Source organism: Mirounga leonina, unplaced genomic scaffold, assembly GCF_011800145.1.
Source record: "Mirounga leonina isolate KUSES-001 unplaced genomic scaffold, KU_Mleo_1.0 Mir_151, whole genome shotgun sequence".
NCBI classification, from domain to species: Eukaryota; Metazoa; Chordata; class Mammalia; order Carnivora; family Phocidae; genus Mirounga; species Mirounga leonina.
Genome location: NW_023270377.1, coordinates 17,632,502 through 17,650,205, shown reverse-complemented (window position 1 = coordinate 17,650,205; position 17,704 = coordinate 17,632,502). Strand labels below are relative to the sequence as shown.

The following is a 17,704-nucleotide window of genomic DNA, read 5'->3' as shown; positions in this document are numbered from 1 at the left end:
GTGTGCGGGTGGGCCTTTCGGGTTGGGGTGCCTGGGACTCCGTGGCCTTCCCTGCCACAGCGCTGACCCCTCCCCACTAGATGAGCTGACCTGCAGCGCCCGGCTGACCGTGTGGCCCTCACTGGCGCCCCTGTTCACTCGGCTGCTGGAGGACGTGGAGGTGCTGGAGGGCCGTGCAGCCCACTTCGACTGCAAGATCAGCGGCACCCCGCCCCCTTCGGTCACATGGACTCATTTTGGTATGGCCTTCCGCCCTGCAGATGTGGGGGACCCCTAAGGCCCAGAGGGCAGGGCCACTTGCTGAGCGTGCTCTGCATTCCTGCCACTTCCTCCCCCAGGCCACCCGGTGGAGGAGAGCGAGAACTTGCGGCTCCGGCAGGAAGGGGGTCTGCACTCTCTGCACATCACCCACGTGGGCAGTGAGGACGAGGGGCTGTATGCGGTCAGTGCGACCAACACCCACGGCCAGGCCCAGTGCTCGGCCCAGCTCTATGTGGAGGAGCCCCGGACGGCCGCCACCGGCCCCAGGTACGGCAGGGCTCCTGGGGTGGCCGGCGGTGGGGGGCGCTGCTCTGGGCCTCTGGGCAGCCATGTCGCTCTTCCAGCTCGAAGCTAGAGAAGATGCCGTCTATCCCGGAGGAGCCGGAGCAGGGTGAGCTGGAGCGGCTGTCCATGCCCGACTTCCTGAGGCCACTGCAGGACCTGGACGTGGGCCTGGCCAAGGAGGCCATGCTGGAGTGCCAGGTGACCGGCCTGCCCTACCCCACCATCAGCTGGTTCCACAACGGCCACCGCATCCAGAGCAGCGACGACCGGCGCATGACACAGTGTATGTGTCCGGGGAGGGACCCTGGGGAGTGTCCCCTCCAGCACCCTCTTCGCTTGCAGTGCCTTCACCCTCTCCCTGCCCTTGAGCCTTCCTTTTCTAGCCTGCTCAGGGATGGGGCCCCTGTGGGAGGGGGCGCAGAGGGGCTCTGAGGTCAGGGCCTCTTTCCTTGAGCTGTGCGGCCACTCCGGCCCTGGGTGGCCCCCTTAGCACGTACTAGACAGGCAGTACAGCCTGCTGCTGACCAGTGGCAGGACTGTGGGCAAGGTTATGGAACCCCTCGGGGCCTCAGTTTCCCCCTCTGCAATAGGCTCATGATAAGAATTAAATTAGTTAATACGTACGAAGCACTTTGAGTGGGGCCTGGCAAATAGCAAGTGGTCTGTAAATGATCATCTTATTATTACTGCTGTTGTTGTTGCCTGTTCATAAAGCAGGGCTGCTCATGCCTTCCTGGAGAAATTTCAGTGAAAAGGCCGGCGTGGGCAGTGTCTGGCCCCAAAAGGCTGCTTGGCCAGGGTCAATAACAACAGCAAAAGTAAAGGAGCCAGGGGAGCAATACAGAGGAACGGATTCGGGACCCTGTGCTTTCCGCCGGGACTGTTTCTCTCGGGAGTGTCTCAGTTCCGTCCTCGAAGGGATATGAGTCTCGTGATGTTCCTCTTACAGCTGCAACGTGACAGAACTCACCTTTCTTAAGCACTTTGTGAATGCCGGGCCCTGAGCTCAGCCTCCTCATCAAGGGCCTGTAGGGTGGGTACCCGTATCCCTGTTTGCAAACGGGGCAACGGAGACAGACAGAGGGACAGGGACTTAAATGGAGCCTTGACAGAGGGACAGGGACTTGCCTGAAGGCAGGAACAGACCCTCTGACTCTGGTGCCTACCTCCTAAGCAGGCTGCCCTCCGACCCCCGTGCCCCACGCTCCCACCCCATTCTCCAGAGCCACCTCTGTGGCTCTGACCCTTCCCCTGACTCTCATTCTGCTTGAGGCCCTGGGCGGGTGTCTGTCTCAGGAGCTGAGCAGGCGTCCCTGTTCCTCTCTGTATCTGGGGTCGGTGGCAGCCTTTGTTCTCTCTTTCTTTATAAATAGTGTCAGTGGAGATAAATGAATGGGTGACTGTTCCGTGTGGAGATAACCACTCGGAGACGGGAGGGGTGTTTGGGGTTGGCCGTGACGTGCAGGAGGACAGGCCGGCCTCTTCCCCTTCACGACCCCCCTGAGATGGCCTCCTTATCATCATCATTCAGGGATCACAGCATCAAGAAGGAGGTTCAGAATCAGAGGGAAGCAAGTTCAAGGCATGGCTCCATCATTGATTAGCTGTGTCACCTTGGACAAGTCCATTAATGTCTCTGATCTCATTGGTAAAATGAGGATAATTTTGCAGGGTTGTTGAAAGGAGTATGGAAAAAAAACGCATGTCAAGTAGCTGTCAAATGCATGTCATCTGCCCAGCGTCGACTGGGCACAGAACAGACAACTCTTATTATCATTTATAATATAACATCCTTGGCAGTGACTACGTGTAAGGCATCGGGGTCCAGGCCTGACAGGACATGTCGGCTCTGTCTTTAAGCAGCCATGGCACGTGCAAGTAGAGAGGAAGGGCCACCCCCCACACAGTGCGGGCATGGCACTGGAGGTCCTGGGGAGGCAGTCAGGGATGGGGGTGCAGAGGAGGCTTCCCAGGCTGGCACTCGCTTGAACTCTGTCTTGAAGGAAGAGGTCTTGGGTAAGAGAGGAAGATTCCGGAAGGGAGGAATTTTGTGAGCAAAAACCTGGAGATGGAACTCCTGTGGCTTGTGCAGGGACCCAAAGGCTTGTCAGGGTTGGAGGAATAGCAGGAAGAAGGGCAGGAGACATGGCTGGATGGGCCCTTGGGCTGAGGATTCTGGATGCTAGCCCACATGCAAGAGGTGCCTTTAAGGTTTCCAGGTCAAGAGGTAACATTGGTGGAGTATGGACAGCACCGGTGGAGGGCGGTCATGGGTGCTGTGCTGCAGGTGGGACCAGCAATGGCCGTGCGGACGGAGGGGGAACTGAGGGAGGGGCCTTCGGAACAAAACCTGGTCAGCACTTTGATGCCGAGGTGTGACCCCCAGAGGTGCGAAGATGAGGGGCGGTCAACGGGATAGGAGCTCAGAGGGGGAATCAGTGTGGGGGGAAGATGAGAAGTCGCCGGAGGGACGGGCAAGAGGGGCCGGGCCTGCAGGTGCAGGCTTGGCAGCCTGGATTTTGGCTTTGCTGCGGGCTGGACGTGCTTGTTGCCGTCTGGCCTGCTCTTGCCCCCTTGTCTGCTCCTTGCAGCCGGTAGGAGTAAAGGGCCAGGCCTCTGGTGGCATGGGCCCACCCCTCAAAGTATCCTTCTGGCTCAGGCCCAGTGTCGTTGTCTCCCCACCACCCCCCCCAGACAGGGATGTCCATCGCCTGGTGTTCCCTGCTGTGGGACCTCAGCATGCCGGCGTCTACAAGAGTGTCATCGCCAACAAGCTGGGCAAAGCTGCGTGCTATGCCCACCTTTATGTCACAGGTGAGGCAGGTGCCCTCCGGTCTGCTGCATCCACAGCCTAGCCTCTGGCCCTCCACGGGGTCCTGGGTGAGGGAGGGGCCTCCACATTAGCTCCCTTCCCCTTGGACCCTGGGAGCCATCTGGCCTTGCCCCCGGGCCTGTGGCTGTGCCCCCAGCCCACCGTCCTGAGGCTTGGTGATCCTGCGGAGCCATTGGGCCCTGAGGGACACGGCAGACCTCCAACCTGTGGCTTTCAGATGTGGTTCCAGGTCCCCCAGATGGCGCCCCACAGGTGGTCGCTGTGACTGGCAGGATGATCACGCTCACATGGAACCCTCCCAGGAGTCTGGACATGGCCATTGGTGGGTCAGGCCCCACAGGGCTGTGGGGTGGGGATGGAACGTGGGCAGGCTCAGGCAGGGGCACCGAGGGAGCCAGGCTGCGGGGCAAGGCCCAGAGAAGTGTACCGGTGGATGGTAAGAGTGGGTGAAGTGCTGGGAACATGGCCAGGAGCCACTTGGCTGGTCTCCTTTCCAAGGTAGATAAAGCCGTGGCTGCGCGTCAGGAAAGGCCACAAAGGGGCCACCACATTCCCTTTCTCAGAGGGACTGGTGCTTGGGTCATGATCCTGGGAATGCCCTCCCCTTCCCTGTGCATGACTTCTCCCTGCTCTGTGCCTCGGTTTCCCCACCTCAGGGGGTAGCAAGGACTTGGGATATGAGTTAAGCTCCCTCCCTCCGTGTCTGTAGCTGGACCCCATGCCTGGCATCTTGTTGGCTCTGAGCGTGGCTGGCTGGGCCAGTGTTTGGAAAGAGCAGATGGGGGCAGGCAGAAGCAACAGGAGAAATGGAGGCCGGTCCTCAGAGCAGACTAATGAGGAGTTTCTAGGTCCTGAGCCAGCAGAATGGGGGGCAAGGGGGGATGTCCCAGCAATGCCCACCTCCAGCAGCTGCTTCCCCACCAGACCCAGACGCCCTGACCTACACTGTGCAGCACCAGGTTCTGGGCTCGGACCAGTGGACAGCGCTGGCCACGGGCTTGCGGGAGCCTGGATGGGCAGCCACGGGGCTGCGTAAGGGGGTCCAGCACATCTTCCGGGTCCTCAGCACCACCATCAAGAGCAGCAGCAAGCCCTCGCCCCCCTCAGAGCCTGCACAGCTCCTGGAGCGTGGTGAGTCTGGGTACTCCTCTGGGGTGGGATGGAGGCTGCAGGGCCAGGGAACTGGGTCTTCCTGGTGGAGGCTCAAGGGCTGGTCGGGACCGGCTAGCTCTGGTGGGAACAGCACGGCTAGGGGCCACCTCAGCCAGTCTGAGCGCTTCTTCCTCCTGACGGCAGCATGCACGGTGGGCGAGGCTGAGGCTCTGGGATCAGACAGGCCGGGGGGGCGCAGTCCCAGCCTTCCTGGCTGCATACCCTAGACAAATTGCTGAACCTCTCTGAACCTCAGCTTCCTCATCTGCAAAAATGGAGCTTCAGTGGTGGTTGGGAGGGTTAAAGGCGTAGAGGGTGCTAAGGACCTGGTATCGAGCCCAACATCAGCCTGTGCTCTCCTCCGGCCAGGCTCACCCCTGGAGGAGGCGCCCACCGTGTTGGACAAGCCGGATGTCGTGTATGTGGTGGAGGGACAGCCCACCAGCATCACAGTCACCTTCAACCATGTGGAGGCCCAGGTCATATGGAGGAGGTGGGGCCCCGCCTGGCATGCCTCACTCCCCAGCTCTGGCCATCCTGGCCTGACCCCCCTGTGGCTGGATCCTGGGTGACCTCCCTGTCATGTGTCTCCTAGCTGTCGAGGGGCCCTCCTGGAGGCGCGGGCAGGGGTGTATGAGCTGAGCCAGCCCGATGATGACCAGTACTGTCTTCGGATCTGCCGGGTGAGCCGCCGAGACGTGGGGCCCCTCACCTGCACGGCCCGCAACCGCCATGGCACACAGGCCTGCTCGGTCACACTGGAGCTGGCAGGTGGGTGCCCGCGGGCCTTCTTCCCTCTCCGCCCTCTGTGGCCCGCAGCCCTCTCCTCACGCCCCCAGGGCCGCACACCCCTGTCTGGCCTGTCCGTCGAACAGCTGTAAGAATACCAGTGCTAGTGGAAGTAACAGAGATAGTACTCATAAGATACTTACTGAGCACACCTAGTACGTGCCAGGCTCAGCGCGAAGGCCCTTCCATGTATCACCTCATGAAATATTTACAGTAACCCAGCGAGATGTGGTTGGTTATTATCCTCATTTTACAGATGGGGAAACTGAGGCGCAGAGAGTACGCTAAGTCACAGCCCCAGGGTCCCACAACCTCATAAGTACAGGAGCTGGGATTCAAGCCTAGATGCATGCCCGACTCCAGAGCCAGAGGGTGCTCTTTGCATCCTGTGTTAAACACAACAGGATGTAGGACCTCAAATATAACAAGCATGGGGAGACCACCGTCAATGAGCACAGCTGATCAGCAGACCCCCAGCTCTGGGGACCTTGCACGCCCTTTTGCACAAGCCCTTTTGACAGAGCCTCCCAACCTTTGCGGTGAGGAAACTTTGTATAATTTTTCCTTTAAAGATGTAGTCTCTCAACCAGTGGCAGGCATTAAGTAGTAATTGTCTTGTTTTCCGGTTTGTTAATTAACTCTAGACATATATAATTGCCACTCAGAACTTCACATCAGCATGAGCTAAACAGTGTTATCTGCTGAGTAGATACAATTCCAACCAAATGCAAAGAAAGTGACATTTTAGTGAGCGCAGGCAATCATATGGTGGATAAATGTACATTTGCTGGTGTTTTTAAAAAATTGTTCAAGTTCACTTGAAACCTTCTAGTTCTGTCACCTTCACTGAGCAGCCCCCCACCACCTCTAGACTGGAAACTAAATCCCTGGGCAGGGGGCTGGGGGGCTGGGAAGGGATCTTTAAAGCAGAAGAAAAGTGGCAGTAGGGTGTGTGAGGGAGAGGTGGGGCAGCCCTGCTGGCCCTGATGGAGATGGGGGGAGGGGGGCGGCACTGATCATCTGGGTCCTCGTCTCCTCCCTGACCCACCTTCCCCCCCACCCACACCCCCTGGCACCTCCTACTCAGCCTGCCACTTTGCTCCTTGAGCATACCATTTGCAGGACTCCTTTCTCTTCCCAGATATAGGAAGAGCCCTAGGGTTCAGGGAGGCCCTGGCCCCTGAGAGCCCTGTAGCCCAGCCTGGCTGGGTCAGTGACCAAGAGAGAGACGGTGTCCCAGCCAGCCAGGACTAGAACAGGCCTGGGGCTTGGATCTACATGCTCCACTCACTGTGCCCAACAACCCCTCCCCCCCCCAGCCCCCAGGCAGGGCGAGTGGAATGGCCTCTTTCTCCCATATCTGCCCCACGGTAGTGTCTTCTTCTCTCCGTTTTATCTGTGTAAAATCAGGTTGGATGCCAGTGATGGGTGGCGGTCCCTGCCCAGCACCCCTGCTCATCCCTCCGGGCCTGCTCTCTCCCACTCCTCTTAAAGCTGAGATCCTCAAACATGCCCAGGAGGGTGGGCACTGGGCAGTCACAGGTTCCTCCACAAAGCACGCTGGAATACGTATTTAATTCCATCCTGAGAATTAGAAGCCACTTTGCCAGGAAATAACATGACCGAATGATATGCTTAGAGAATGAAATCACAGTCACGTGTGGGAGAGCTAAGCTGAGAATCAGTGCCTGTTTGTTCGTCTTGCCATCTCCCGGCTGGTAAAAGCCCCCTTAAACATTTAAATAAGATTCAGAGAGAAAACATCAAGATAGAGGCAATGCCATCGGTGAATTTAATTCAGGGTCACAGCCTGAGCTGCCTGCAGGGCCCAGGACGGTAAAGCCAGAGGTAGGGCTGTGCAGAAGGGCGGTCACCCACAGAGGGCAGCATCGAGCCACTCTGCGCCAGCCCATTAATGAGTGAGGGAAGAGGCTCTCAGGGTGGCCAATCCTGATTTTTCCAGAGAGGCAGGAAATCTAGATTTCTTTTGTGTGTGAAAATCTCCTGGTTTCAAGGCTGGCAAATGAACACTGATGGTCCAACAAAGCAAGGCTGCACCCCGTGGCTTAGGTTTTCTGAGATTTGGAGAACAACACGTGTGGATATACGGGGAGAGAACTTGGTCCAGGCTAGGAACTCTGGTGTTCCCAGGGGCCGAGTTTGAGAGCCTCAGGGGGTGGGGTGCTGGGGCTCTGGGAGGTATCAGGGAGTCGGGGAGGGGCATCTGGTGTTCTGCCTGAGTCAATTGCTGAGGGAGGGCTTGGAGAGGGACTTGAGAAGGCAGGACCTCGTGACCCCAGTGTGGTCACCCTCTCTTCCCCACCCTCACCCCTGTGTGTTTCAGAGGCCCCTCGGTTTGAGTCCATCATGGAGGACGTGGAGGTGGGGGCTGGGGAAACCGCTCGCTTCGCTGTGGTGGTTGAGGGGAAACCACTGCCAGACATCATGTGGTACAAGGTCAGGGGGTGACAAAGGCCTGGCGGGGGTTCCAGCATGGGGCTGGCTGGGAGCCTGGAGGTCAGGGAGGAGGGATTTCTGCACAGGAGGAGTCTTGGCCACCTTAGGAGGAGGGGAGCCTGGACAGAGAAGAACAAAGGTGTTGTCAGAGGTGTGGCTAGGAGCAGAGAGTGGGACTCAGGGTTCTGTGTGATGCTGGTGGGTGTTTCAGGACCAGGAGACTAATGGGGGGGTGCAGGGCTATTAGTGGGGGATAAAAGTGGAGCTGATTTGGGGTGCTGAAGGGAACAAGGCCCTTGGGACAGAGATAATATTGGGCCCTGGGGTAGAAGGGTTCCTGGCCTGAGTTAGGGATGAAACTGGGTCTCCGGCATGGAGATAAAGGTGGGTCACAGGTAGCGGTAAAGCCAGGCGTGGGCTGGAGGTGACGGCCACCTCTGCAGGATGAGGTGCTGCTGCCCGAGAGTAGCCACGTGAGCTTCGTGTATGAAGAGAACGAGTGCTCCCTGGTGGTGCTCAGCACAGGGCCCCAGGATGGGGGTGTCTATACCTGCACTGCTCGGAACCCGGCTGGGGAAGTCTCCTGCAAAGCCGAGCTGGCTGTGCGTTCAGGTGCGCTCACGTGCAAGGGGAGGGGGCAAAGCACTTATTCTCGGGGAAGGTGACGTGAGCCCCGGGCCAGGAGCCACTCACCAGGCCCTTGGCTCCTACACCACCCCTATCTTCCAGCCCTGGCACCCCACCTCGGGCCCCCACCATTCTTGCCCTTGTTTTGTCTCCCCCATCTGCCCTGCCTGGCCCTGTCTGTGCCCTCATTCCTCTGTTGCCCTCCCCACCTAACACCAGGCATGTCTCTCCAGCTCAGACAGCCATGGAGGTAGAGGGGGCTGGGGAAGCCGAGGAACAGCGAGGAAGGAGACTCAGCGACTTCTACGACATCCATCAAGAGATTGGCAGGTGTGGGGCTAGGAGGGGTGCGGGGCCTGGGAGCCAAAGGGGGCCTGGGTCTGAGGCTCGGAGGCCGGGGAGTGCCGGGGCTACCACGAGCCCCTCACCTTCCTGTGTCATCACCCAGGGGTGCCTTCTCCTACCTGCGGCGTGTGGTGGAGCGAAGCTCCGGCCTGGAGTTTGCGGCCAAGTTCATCCCCAGCCAGACCAAGCCAAAGGCATCAGCATGGCGAGAGGCCCGGCTGCTGGCCCGGCTCCAGCATGACTGTGTCCTCTACTTCCATGAGGCCTTTGAGAGGCGTCGGGGACTGGTCATTGTCACCGAGCTGTATCCTGGGATAGGCTGGGTGGGTAGGGGACATGTGGCCAATCAGCAACATGTTTTGCACTTTACAAAGTGGTCCCATTGACAGGTGGCGCCAGACGACTTTTGTGAAATGTTCCCATGGACAGTTGGGAGTTCTGAAGGCATCTTGTGGGGACTTTACAGAGTAGAGTCTGGAGACTTCTGCAAAAACCAACAGTTTTTAGCACCCCTCCCTCCATCACCTTTTCTTAGCTTAAACTTACATAGCACTCGGTGTGGGCCTGGCAGCCTCTATGAGTTCGACAACTATTAACCTACTTAATCCTTGTGTATGCCTATCTCATGGAATCTTTTTATGCCCATTTTTTTTCAGATTTTTAAATATATTTTAGAGAGACGGGGGAGGGACACACGGAGAGGGAGACACTCCCAAGCAGACTCTGTGCTGAGCACAGAGCCTGACGTGGGGCTTGATCCCACAACCCTGAGATCATGACCTGAGCCGAAACCAGAAGTCGGGTGCTCAACCGACTGAGCCACCCAGGTGCCCCTTTTATTATTCCCATTTTACAAATGATAAAACTGAGGTAGAGAGAGGTTAAGTAGCTCATCCAAGGTCACACCGCTAATAAAAGCTCATCCAAGGTCACACTGCACGAAATGCAGTACAGTGTATCCGAACATTTGAAGTGACCCCTTTTCAGATGAGCCTCCGCACTATTGTATTTGGGAGGCTGTTTTCACAAAGAATGGATTTTATCCTTTTATGATGGCTCTGATTAAACAGAGGCACACTGTGCTAAGGATGCTGGGTGGTCAGCTTGTCCCTCCCGTTAGCAGGGTGACCGTATCCTTCATACCCGCCTCCCAGTCTGCACTGGGAGAACCCAGACCTCAGCAAAATGCCCTGCTGTTACCTGTCATGGGCTTCTGGGTCATTCTCAAATAGAGGCAGGAAGGTCCATCCATGGTCAACAAAATTCTGCTCTAACTTGATCTTTTCAAATACCTAACAGGGTGGTTGAGAGGAGATGTCATCCCCATTTTACGCCTGAGGGAACCTAGGCTCAGAGAGGTTGAGTGATTTGCCTGAGATCCTGCAGCAAATGAGAGGTCAAGCAGGGTGGTCCTATCTATGCACCCAGATGACGGCGGGGGTGTGGGGGGAAGGGTGGAGACACAGTTGGGAACTGGTATTAGATGTGTTTGAAGGGGAAGGAGAACTCTGCAGAGCTGGGATCTGACTTGAGCTCTAGGGGTGGAGGGCACTGCCCAGGGAGGGCCCAGAAGTTGGCACTGGTCACTCTTCTCCTTGATCTGGGACACAGATGCACAGAGGAGCTGCTGGAGCGAATGGCCAGGAAACCCACCGTGTGTGAGTCTGAGGTGAGGGCAGTGGGTGGTAGGGGTCGGGTTGGGCACTGGTGTTTACCCACCTGAGCTCTGAGAACTGAGGGGGGCGGGTCCTGGGCCTGCCATCTGTGCCAGGAATAGGCCAGGGGAAGTGGTGGCCCCTACTTCTGTTGTTTCCCGGTCTCCTCACATAAACATTCCCCAGACATTTCTCTCAGAAGGAGCCCCACCTAGACTCTATTCAGTCTCACTGCTGTTCTGCCATGTAGGGCTGTATAAATTGTGCACTGCACAGTTTGATTTATTATAATGTAAATGGTTCCCTCCTATAATTGTGCTGTGTGCAGCCTGTGCAGCTGTACTTGGAGGCCCTAGATCTCAGAAACCTCAAATCTGTGTTTCACCCGTCTCCACCAGCAATATGAAGGCCACTTCTCAGGCATGGCCTGACCTCTTGCCACTGCTCTGGCAGTGATCAAACATAATACCCTACCCTTTCCCCACGGACCTTGGGCCTCCCGTTTCCACAGATCCGGGCCTACATGCAGCAAGTGCTAGAGGGAATATGCTACCTGCACCAGAACCATGTGCTGCACTTGGATGTCAAGGTGAGGTGCAGGTGGGGATGGGGAGCAGGCGGCCCCTGTGGGAGGCAGGCAGGGGGCCATCCTCCCCCCTTCACTCAGCTCCCCTGCGTTCCCTTGCGTTCTGCAGCCTGAGAACCTGTTGGTATGGGATGGTGCAGAGGGTGAAGAGCAGGTGAGGATCTGTGACTTTGGGAATGCCCAGGAGCTGACTCCGGGAGAACCCCAGTACTGCCAATACGGCACACCTGAGTTCGTGGCCCCCGAGATCGTCAATCAGACCCCTGTGTCTGGAGTCACTGACATCTGGTAATAATGCTGGCACACCGGGCTGCCAGGGTGGACCGGGCCAGCTTCTCTCAGTGCCATGCTGGGTGGGGACTTGCTCACTGGCAGGGAGGACCTTCACCAAGTCCAGCTTCCTTCTCTGGCAGTCAGTCTGTGGCATAGCTCACGGGGATCTCTTGCCCATGTTACTACCTGCCCCTCATCAGAATTGACCCAGTCACTCAAGGCCTTAGCCCTGTCCAGCCTTGGCTCCTGATCTCCCCTAGGTGTGGGGCCTTCTCCTCTGTAGCCACCTTACCTTCCCGCAGTGAGGCACACACGGCCCCTTGGTTCCCAGACTCCTGTGGGCTTCCTGGGCTGGCCCTGCCATGACCCTTGACTCCTCCAGGGACCTCAGGACCTCTTGGTTGAGAGTCCTCCCGGAGGAGGCAGCCTTGTGCCCATCTGTCCCCGTGAGGCCACTCCTCACTAGATTAATGGTAGTAGAAAACTGTTCCCTTCTGGTGCGTGGTGGGCTGTCCACTTACCCATCTATTACTCTCCTTTCCTCACAGGCCTGTGGGCGTTGTTGCCTTCCTCTGGTAAGGACCCCCTGCACTCAGGACCCCAGTTTCCAATGATCTCCTAGCAGGCCGACCCCTAACATTTGCAGAGCCTGGGACGGGAGAGCAGTTTGGGGACTGCAGCCCACCCCTTCTCTTCCACACCCCTGCTCCTTCCTGCACTGCAAGGGGCCTCATGCATGAATGGGGGGGATGCCCTAGCCTGCGAGTCTAAGCTCTCTCTACCACCATGCTCGTCCGTAAGGGGCAGGCATGCTGGCAGCCTGCTTGGGAGGCTGGACAGAGAGAGGCCAGCACCAGCTTAGTGCCATCTAGGCAGGGGACTAGGAGGTCCTGAGTGGTCAGAACAGGCACTAGAAGGGGGAGGCTCAGGCTCAGGGTGGCATATCCCCTAGGCACAGACTCCTCACCTCAGGAACAGGCCATGACTAGAGGGAAAAAACAGGTCCTCTAAAGCATGGGCCCAGGGCAGGGAGCTGGGTGTCCAGTTCTCAAGACAGTACTGCCTGCTCACCTATTGGGGGGTGGGGGCGGGCAGGACAGGTAAGAGTCTGAAAGACTACCCTCTGCTCAGACTCACCCAACCTCTGCCTTCCCCATAGCCCCGGGGGCCTCCACCTGTCCCCAGCCCCTGGCATCCCTCAGTAGCCTCTGCCTCAGCGCTAGGGTCCTGCCCACCTCCCATGCCAGCCCCCTCTTCCTCTGCAGTCTGACGGGAATCTCCCCGTTTGTTGGGGAAAACGATCGGACAACATTGATGAACATTCGAAACTACAACGTGGCCTTTGAGGAGACCACATTTCTGAGCCTAAGCAGGGAGGCCCGGGGCTTCCTTATCAAAGTGCTGGTGCAGGACCGGCTGTGAGTACTGGGCCCTGAGGAGCCCCCTGAGGGCAGAGTCCCCTCATGCCAGCCCCCACCCCTGCCCCAGCCTCTGTCCTTAGACATTCAGTCTCCCAACTCCTTGCTGGCCCTGTGTTCCCATTTATAGGCTGGCACACTGAATCCTCATTCCTTTACAGGAGGCCAACTGCAGAGGAGACCCTAGAACATCCTTGGTTCAAAGTGAGTCTAGTCTTGCAAGGTAGTGGTACAAGAGGTGGGAGGAGATGGAACATTGTTAACAGCTCCATTTATTGAGTGCCTACTGTGTGCAGTAGTCACGATAGGCAGTTTATATACACGCAGTCAGTTAGCCTCACAAGAGCTCCGTGAAGGAAGACATTATTACTCCTATTTTGCTAATAAGGAAACTGAGGCTCAAGCTGGGGTATCATGGACTCCAAGGCACAGGTCTGGGCACCCTCCATCCTGGGGGGATCCTCATCAGGCTTTTACCTGCCTCTCGAGACCAGCCCCGGTCCTCCTCACTCCTCTGCATCCACCTCTGTCTTGCACTGTGGTTGGTGGGTGGCCTGGCTGGCTTGGCCTCTTGGTTTTGAGCTCTGTGAGGCCAGAACTCTCACTCATTCATCTTCAAACTCCAGCAGTGCAGGGGACAATGCCAGGCAGCGGGGTGAGGTCCAGCAAATGACCCAGAAAGAGTGACTGAATAAACCATCCATTGAGTGTTGTGCTGGGTCAACTGAAGGTTGAGGTCATCTGTCTTTTGGAGTATGAGCCTGGGCTCTCGGATCATAAATGAGCTCCGAAAAGGACAGCCTTGGGTGGGTGGCTGAGGGAAGCATCCATGTCGGTCTGGCCCACCAAAGCTCCAGATGTCGGGACGCTGGCTCGCCATGGGGACAGATGGTGAGCTGGGGAGCAGAGCCCAGGCCAGGGGCCTAAGCACATGCTCCCGAAGGCAGCCAATGTACCCAGACGGGGCCTTGAGCCCTGGTGTAAGCCCCAAAGCCCACCCCGAGAGCCACTGATGTTCTGACTCTCCGCGTAGGCTCAGGGATTTTGTCCATACACAGGCACCTTGGCTGTGGGAGTTGTGACAGATCTGAGGGGGAGGGGACCCCCAGGAGCCCAGACTCCATGCTACTCAGTCCACTGTCCCCTCCTGTGGACTTTGTCTCTCCACTGCCAAACTTTGAGGGTCTAGGTTGACAGAGGACTTTTCCTCAGGCCCTCTTTCCTGGGTTTGCAGACACAGGCAAAGGGCGCAGAGGTGAGCACGGATCACCTAAAGCTGTTCCTTTCCCGGCGGAGGTGGCAGGTGAGTCTGCCCGGGCCCTCCCTCCGTGCCTCCCACCTTCTCACACTGCAATTTTTCTCTCTAACCCTGCCGTTTTTCTATCATGTACCCTCACTTTCTGCTCATCTATCTTCATCCACTTTCTATTCTCTCAGCCCCCAGCTTCACTCCTGTTCCCTGACCCTCTGCCTACCCTGGGTCTTCTCCATGGGGGCTGATGTGGGCTTGCATGGGTCAGTTTGGCCCCAGGGGTCCCTCTCAGGTCTGACTCCAGTACCCTGTCTCCAGCGCTCCCAGATCAGCTACAAGTGCCACCTGGTGCTGCGCCCCATCCCTGAGCTGCTGCGGGCACCCCCAGAGCGGGTGTGGGTAGCCATACCCAGAAGACCACCCCCCAGCGGGGGGCTCTCATCCTCCTCTGACTCTGAAGAGGAAGAGCTAGAGGAGCTGCCCTCAGTGCCCCGACCACTGCAGCCCGAGTTCTCGGGCTCCCGGGTGTCCCTCACCGACATTCCCACTGAAGATGAGGCCCTGGGGACCCCAGAGGTTGGGGCTGCCACCCCCATGGACTGGCAGGAGCAGGGAAGGGCCCCCTCTCAGGACCAGGAGGCCCCCAGCCCTCAGGCCCTCCCCTCCCCAGGCTGGGAGCCCCAAGCTGGGTCCAGCCCCCAGCGGAGAGAGCTCCGGAGGGGCAGCTCTGCTGAGAGCGCCCTGCCCCGGGCCGGGCCAAGGGAGCCGGGCCGGGGCCTGCACAAGGCAGCCTCCGTGGAGCTGCCGCAGCGCCGAAGCCCCAGCCCGGGGGCCACCCGCCTGACCCGGGGAGGCCTGGGTGAGGGCGAGTATGCCCAGAGGCTGCAGGCCCTGCGCCAACGGCTGTTGCGGGGAGGTCCTGAGGATGGTAAGGTCAGTGGCCTCAGGGGCCCCCTGTTAGAGAGCTTGGGGGGGCGCGCCCGGGATCCCCGGCTGGCCCGGGCTGCGTCCAGCGAGGCAGCACCTCACCACCAGCCCCCACCCGAGACACGGGGCCTGCAGAAGAGTAGCAGCTTCTCGCAGGGTGAGGCGGAGCCCCGGGGCCGGCACCGCCGTGCTGGGGCGCCCCTCGAGATCCCTGTGGCCAGGCTTGGGGCCCGCAGGCTACAGGAGTCTCCCTCCTTGTCTGCCCTCAGCGAGGCCCAGCCACCCAGCCCTGCGAGGCCCAGTGCCTCCAAACCCAGTGTCCCCAAGTCTTTGGAACCTCCTGCCGCCACACCCAGTGATGCCCCACAGCCCTTGGCACCCCAGCCTGCCCAAGACAAGGCCCCAAAGTCCACGCTAGAGCCAGTCCCAGCCCCCAAGCCTACACAGCCCGCCCTGGCTCCGCAAACCCCAGCGCCCCCCACCACACCCTATGCCCATATCATGCAGTCGCTCCAGCTGTCAGGCCACACGCAAGGCCCCGGGGCACCTCCCTCTGAGCCCAGACCCCACCCGGCGGTGTTCGCCCGGGTGGCCTCCCCACCTCCAGGAGCCTCAGAGAAGCGCGCGCCTACAGCTGGGGCGCACCCCGTGCTAGCCGAGAAAGCTCGGGTCCCCACAGTGCCCCGCCGGCCAGGTAGCAGTCTCAGCAGCAGCATCGAGAACCTGGAGTCAGAGGCCGTGTTCGAGGCCAAGTTCAAGCGCAGCCGTGAGTCGCCCCTGTCGCGGGGGCTGCGACTGCTGAGCCGCTCGCGCTCGGAGGAGCGCGGCCCCTTCCGCGGGGCCCAGGAGGAGGACGGCATGTACCGGCCCAGCCCAGCGGGGACGCCCCTGGAGCTGGTCCGACGGCCCGAGCGCTCCCGCTCCGTGCAGGACCTCAGGGCGGTCGGGGAGCCGGGCCTCGTCCGCCGCCTCTCGCTGTCGCTGTCCCAGCGTCTGCGGCGGACCCCGCCGGCGCAGCGCCACCCGGCCTGGGAGGCCCGCGCGGGGGACGGGGAGAGCTCGGAGGGCGGCAGCTCGGCGCGGGGCTCCCCGGTGCTGGCGGTGCGCCGGCGGCTGAGCTCCACTCTGGAGCGGCTGTCCAGCCGGCTGCAGCGCAGCGGCAGCAGCGAGGAGTCGGGGGGCGCGTCGGGCCGCAGCACGCCGCTGTTCGGACGGCTGCGCAGGGCCACGTCGGAGGGCGAGAGTCTGCGGCGCCTCGGCCTCCCGCACAACCAGCTGGCGGCCCAGGCCGGCGCCAGCACTCCCTCCGCAGAGTCCCTGGGCTCCGAGGCCAGCGCCACGTCCGGCTCCTCAGGTGAGGGAGCGGGGCGGTCCGAGGGGCGTGGCAGGTGAATGTGTGAGCACGAGTGGCCGGGGTGAGGGTGCGGAGCGGGGGTGACCGGTGCAGAGCGCTGAGGAGCGTGGGCGCGCTGGAGAGGGGCTCTGGGAGAAGGGGCTGGAGGCCCTGAGGATGGACTTGGCGGGGCTTGGGCGCGGGGAGGCTGAGGGGCAGAGGCCAGTGGGGTGGGGGGGCGGGGGGGGGCTACAAGTTCTTGGCTTCTCTGGGCTGCCGGCCGCAGGGAGGGTGGGCAAGTGCTTATGGGTCTGGGTCTTCACAGCTCCTGGGGAAAGCCGAAGCCGGCGGCGCTGGGGCCTCTCTCGGCTGCGAAAGGACAAGGGGTTATCACAGCCAAACCTTTCTGCCAGTGCCCAGGAGGATTTGGGTCACCAGTATGTGCGCAGCGAGTCAGGTAATAGAGGCCAGCTGGGTGAGTAGCCCCCTCCCCGCCCCAGGGGCAGTCACAGCTGGGAATAGTCGAAGGGACCTGGAATCAGGAAAACAACAACAATAATCGCATTAACTAATTCCACTAACTGGTGATGCTGAGTGTCCTAGTAAGCGTGTTACAAGCGCCGCCTCATCGAACCCTCACACGTTGTTTGGGAACTATTCTTACCACTGTCCCTATGTCACCCGTGAGGAAGTAGGCTTAGCCATGCTAAGGAGCTCATCCAAGTCACAGAGTTGGTATAGTACGTGGAGGGGCCAGAGAGCTGGGCTGTGTGGGTCTCTGCAGCCAGACCCTAGAGGTGGCTTTGGGACACCTGCCTTTCTTTGGCTAGCCTCCTCCCTCCTGAGAGACCCTGAAAGGTCTCTGTAACTGTGCGTAGTTCTGAAGGACCAGGCTAGGGTTCCCCTGCCCCCACAGCTCCCCTCCACATGTATGTATGCTGGAATGGGCACCCAAAGACACTCTTTGCCTCCCAGCCCAGAGGCCCACAATCTGGACCGTGCCCCCAATCCTGCATTCCTCCATAGCCCTGAATACCCTTGCTCTCCTTCCCCCTCCTCCCTGCTGCTACAGAAGGTGCTGTGTGGGGGAGAAGTGGGTAGGGGGGACAGGGACTCGGGATATGCCCTGCTCTGTTTCTCTGCCCCAGTGTGCAGGGAGAGAGGTATTCTCCACCTGGGGCCACCCCAGTCCCCCACCTGAAAAGGGATCATTACTCAGGGAGCACAGGCAAAGGCTTCAGGGGGCCAGGTGTCTCAGACCAGCATGCAAGAGGAGCAGGCCGTCCAAGCCAGGCTGTGTGCAGGATCTTTATCAACCACCAGTTCCGTTCTTCCCCAGTTTCCTAATAAAACTCCCCAGCACTGTTCCCGCTGTGCCTCAGCTGGGTTTGGGGTGATCGTGTCCAGCAGGGGCTGTAGCGAGGGAAGAGGAGGGGAGGAGGCCAGCCCGTGGGGGCAGGGGTGGAACAGGCGAGGAAAGACAGAGAGAGAAGCCAGCACCGAGGCCTGGG

The 17,704-nt window shown here is 59.6% G+C and overlaps 1 protein-coding gene across 1 annotated transcript in view; it reads left to right on the top strand.

Moving 5' to 3' along the window:
* SPEG (striated muscle enriched protein kinase) overlaps positions 1 to 17,704 on the top strand; it is a 55,059-nt gene that overhangs the window by 30,856 nt on the left and 6,499 nt on the right. The window contains 21 exon segments of the mRNA XM_035007066.1: positions 81 to 239; positions 339 to 528; positions 606 to 829; positions 3,241 to 3,360; positions 3,597 to 3,701; positions 4,304 to 4,510; positions 4,901 to 5,024; positions 5,127 to 5,302; positions 7,665 to 7,777; positions 8,221 to 8,389; positions 8,638 to 8,734; positions 8,853 to 9,053; positions 10,361 to 10,418; positions 10,916 to 10,993; positions 11,100 to 11,278; positions 11,812 to 11,838; positions 12,529 to 12,681; positions 12,843 to 12,885; positions 13,916 to 13,984; positions 14,252 to 16,214; positions 16,519 to 16,650. Of these exon segments, the coding sequence (XP_034862957.1) occupies positions 81 to 239; positions 339 to 528; positions 606 to 829; positions 3,241 to 3,360; positions 3,597 to 3,701; positions 4,304 to 4,510; positions 4,901 to 5,024; positions 5,127 to 5,302; positions 7,665 to 7,777; positions 8,221 to 8,389; positions 8,638 to 8,734; positions 8,853 to 9,053; positions 10,361 to 10,418; positions 10,916 to 10,993; positions 11,100 to 11,278; positions 11,812 to 11,838; positions 12,529 to 12,681; positions 12,843 to 12,885; positions 13,916 to 13,984; positions 14,252 to 16,214; positions 16,519 to 16,650 (4,587 nt within the window).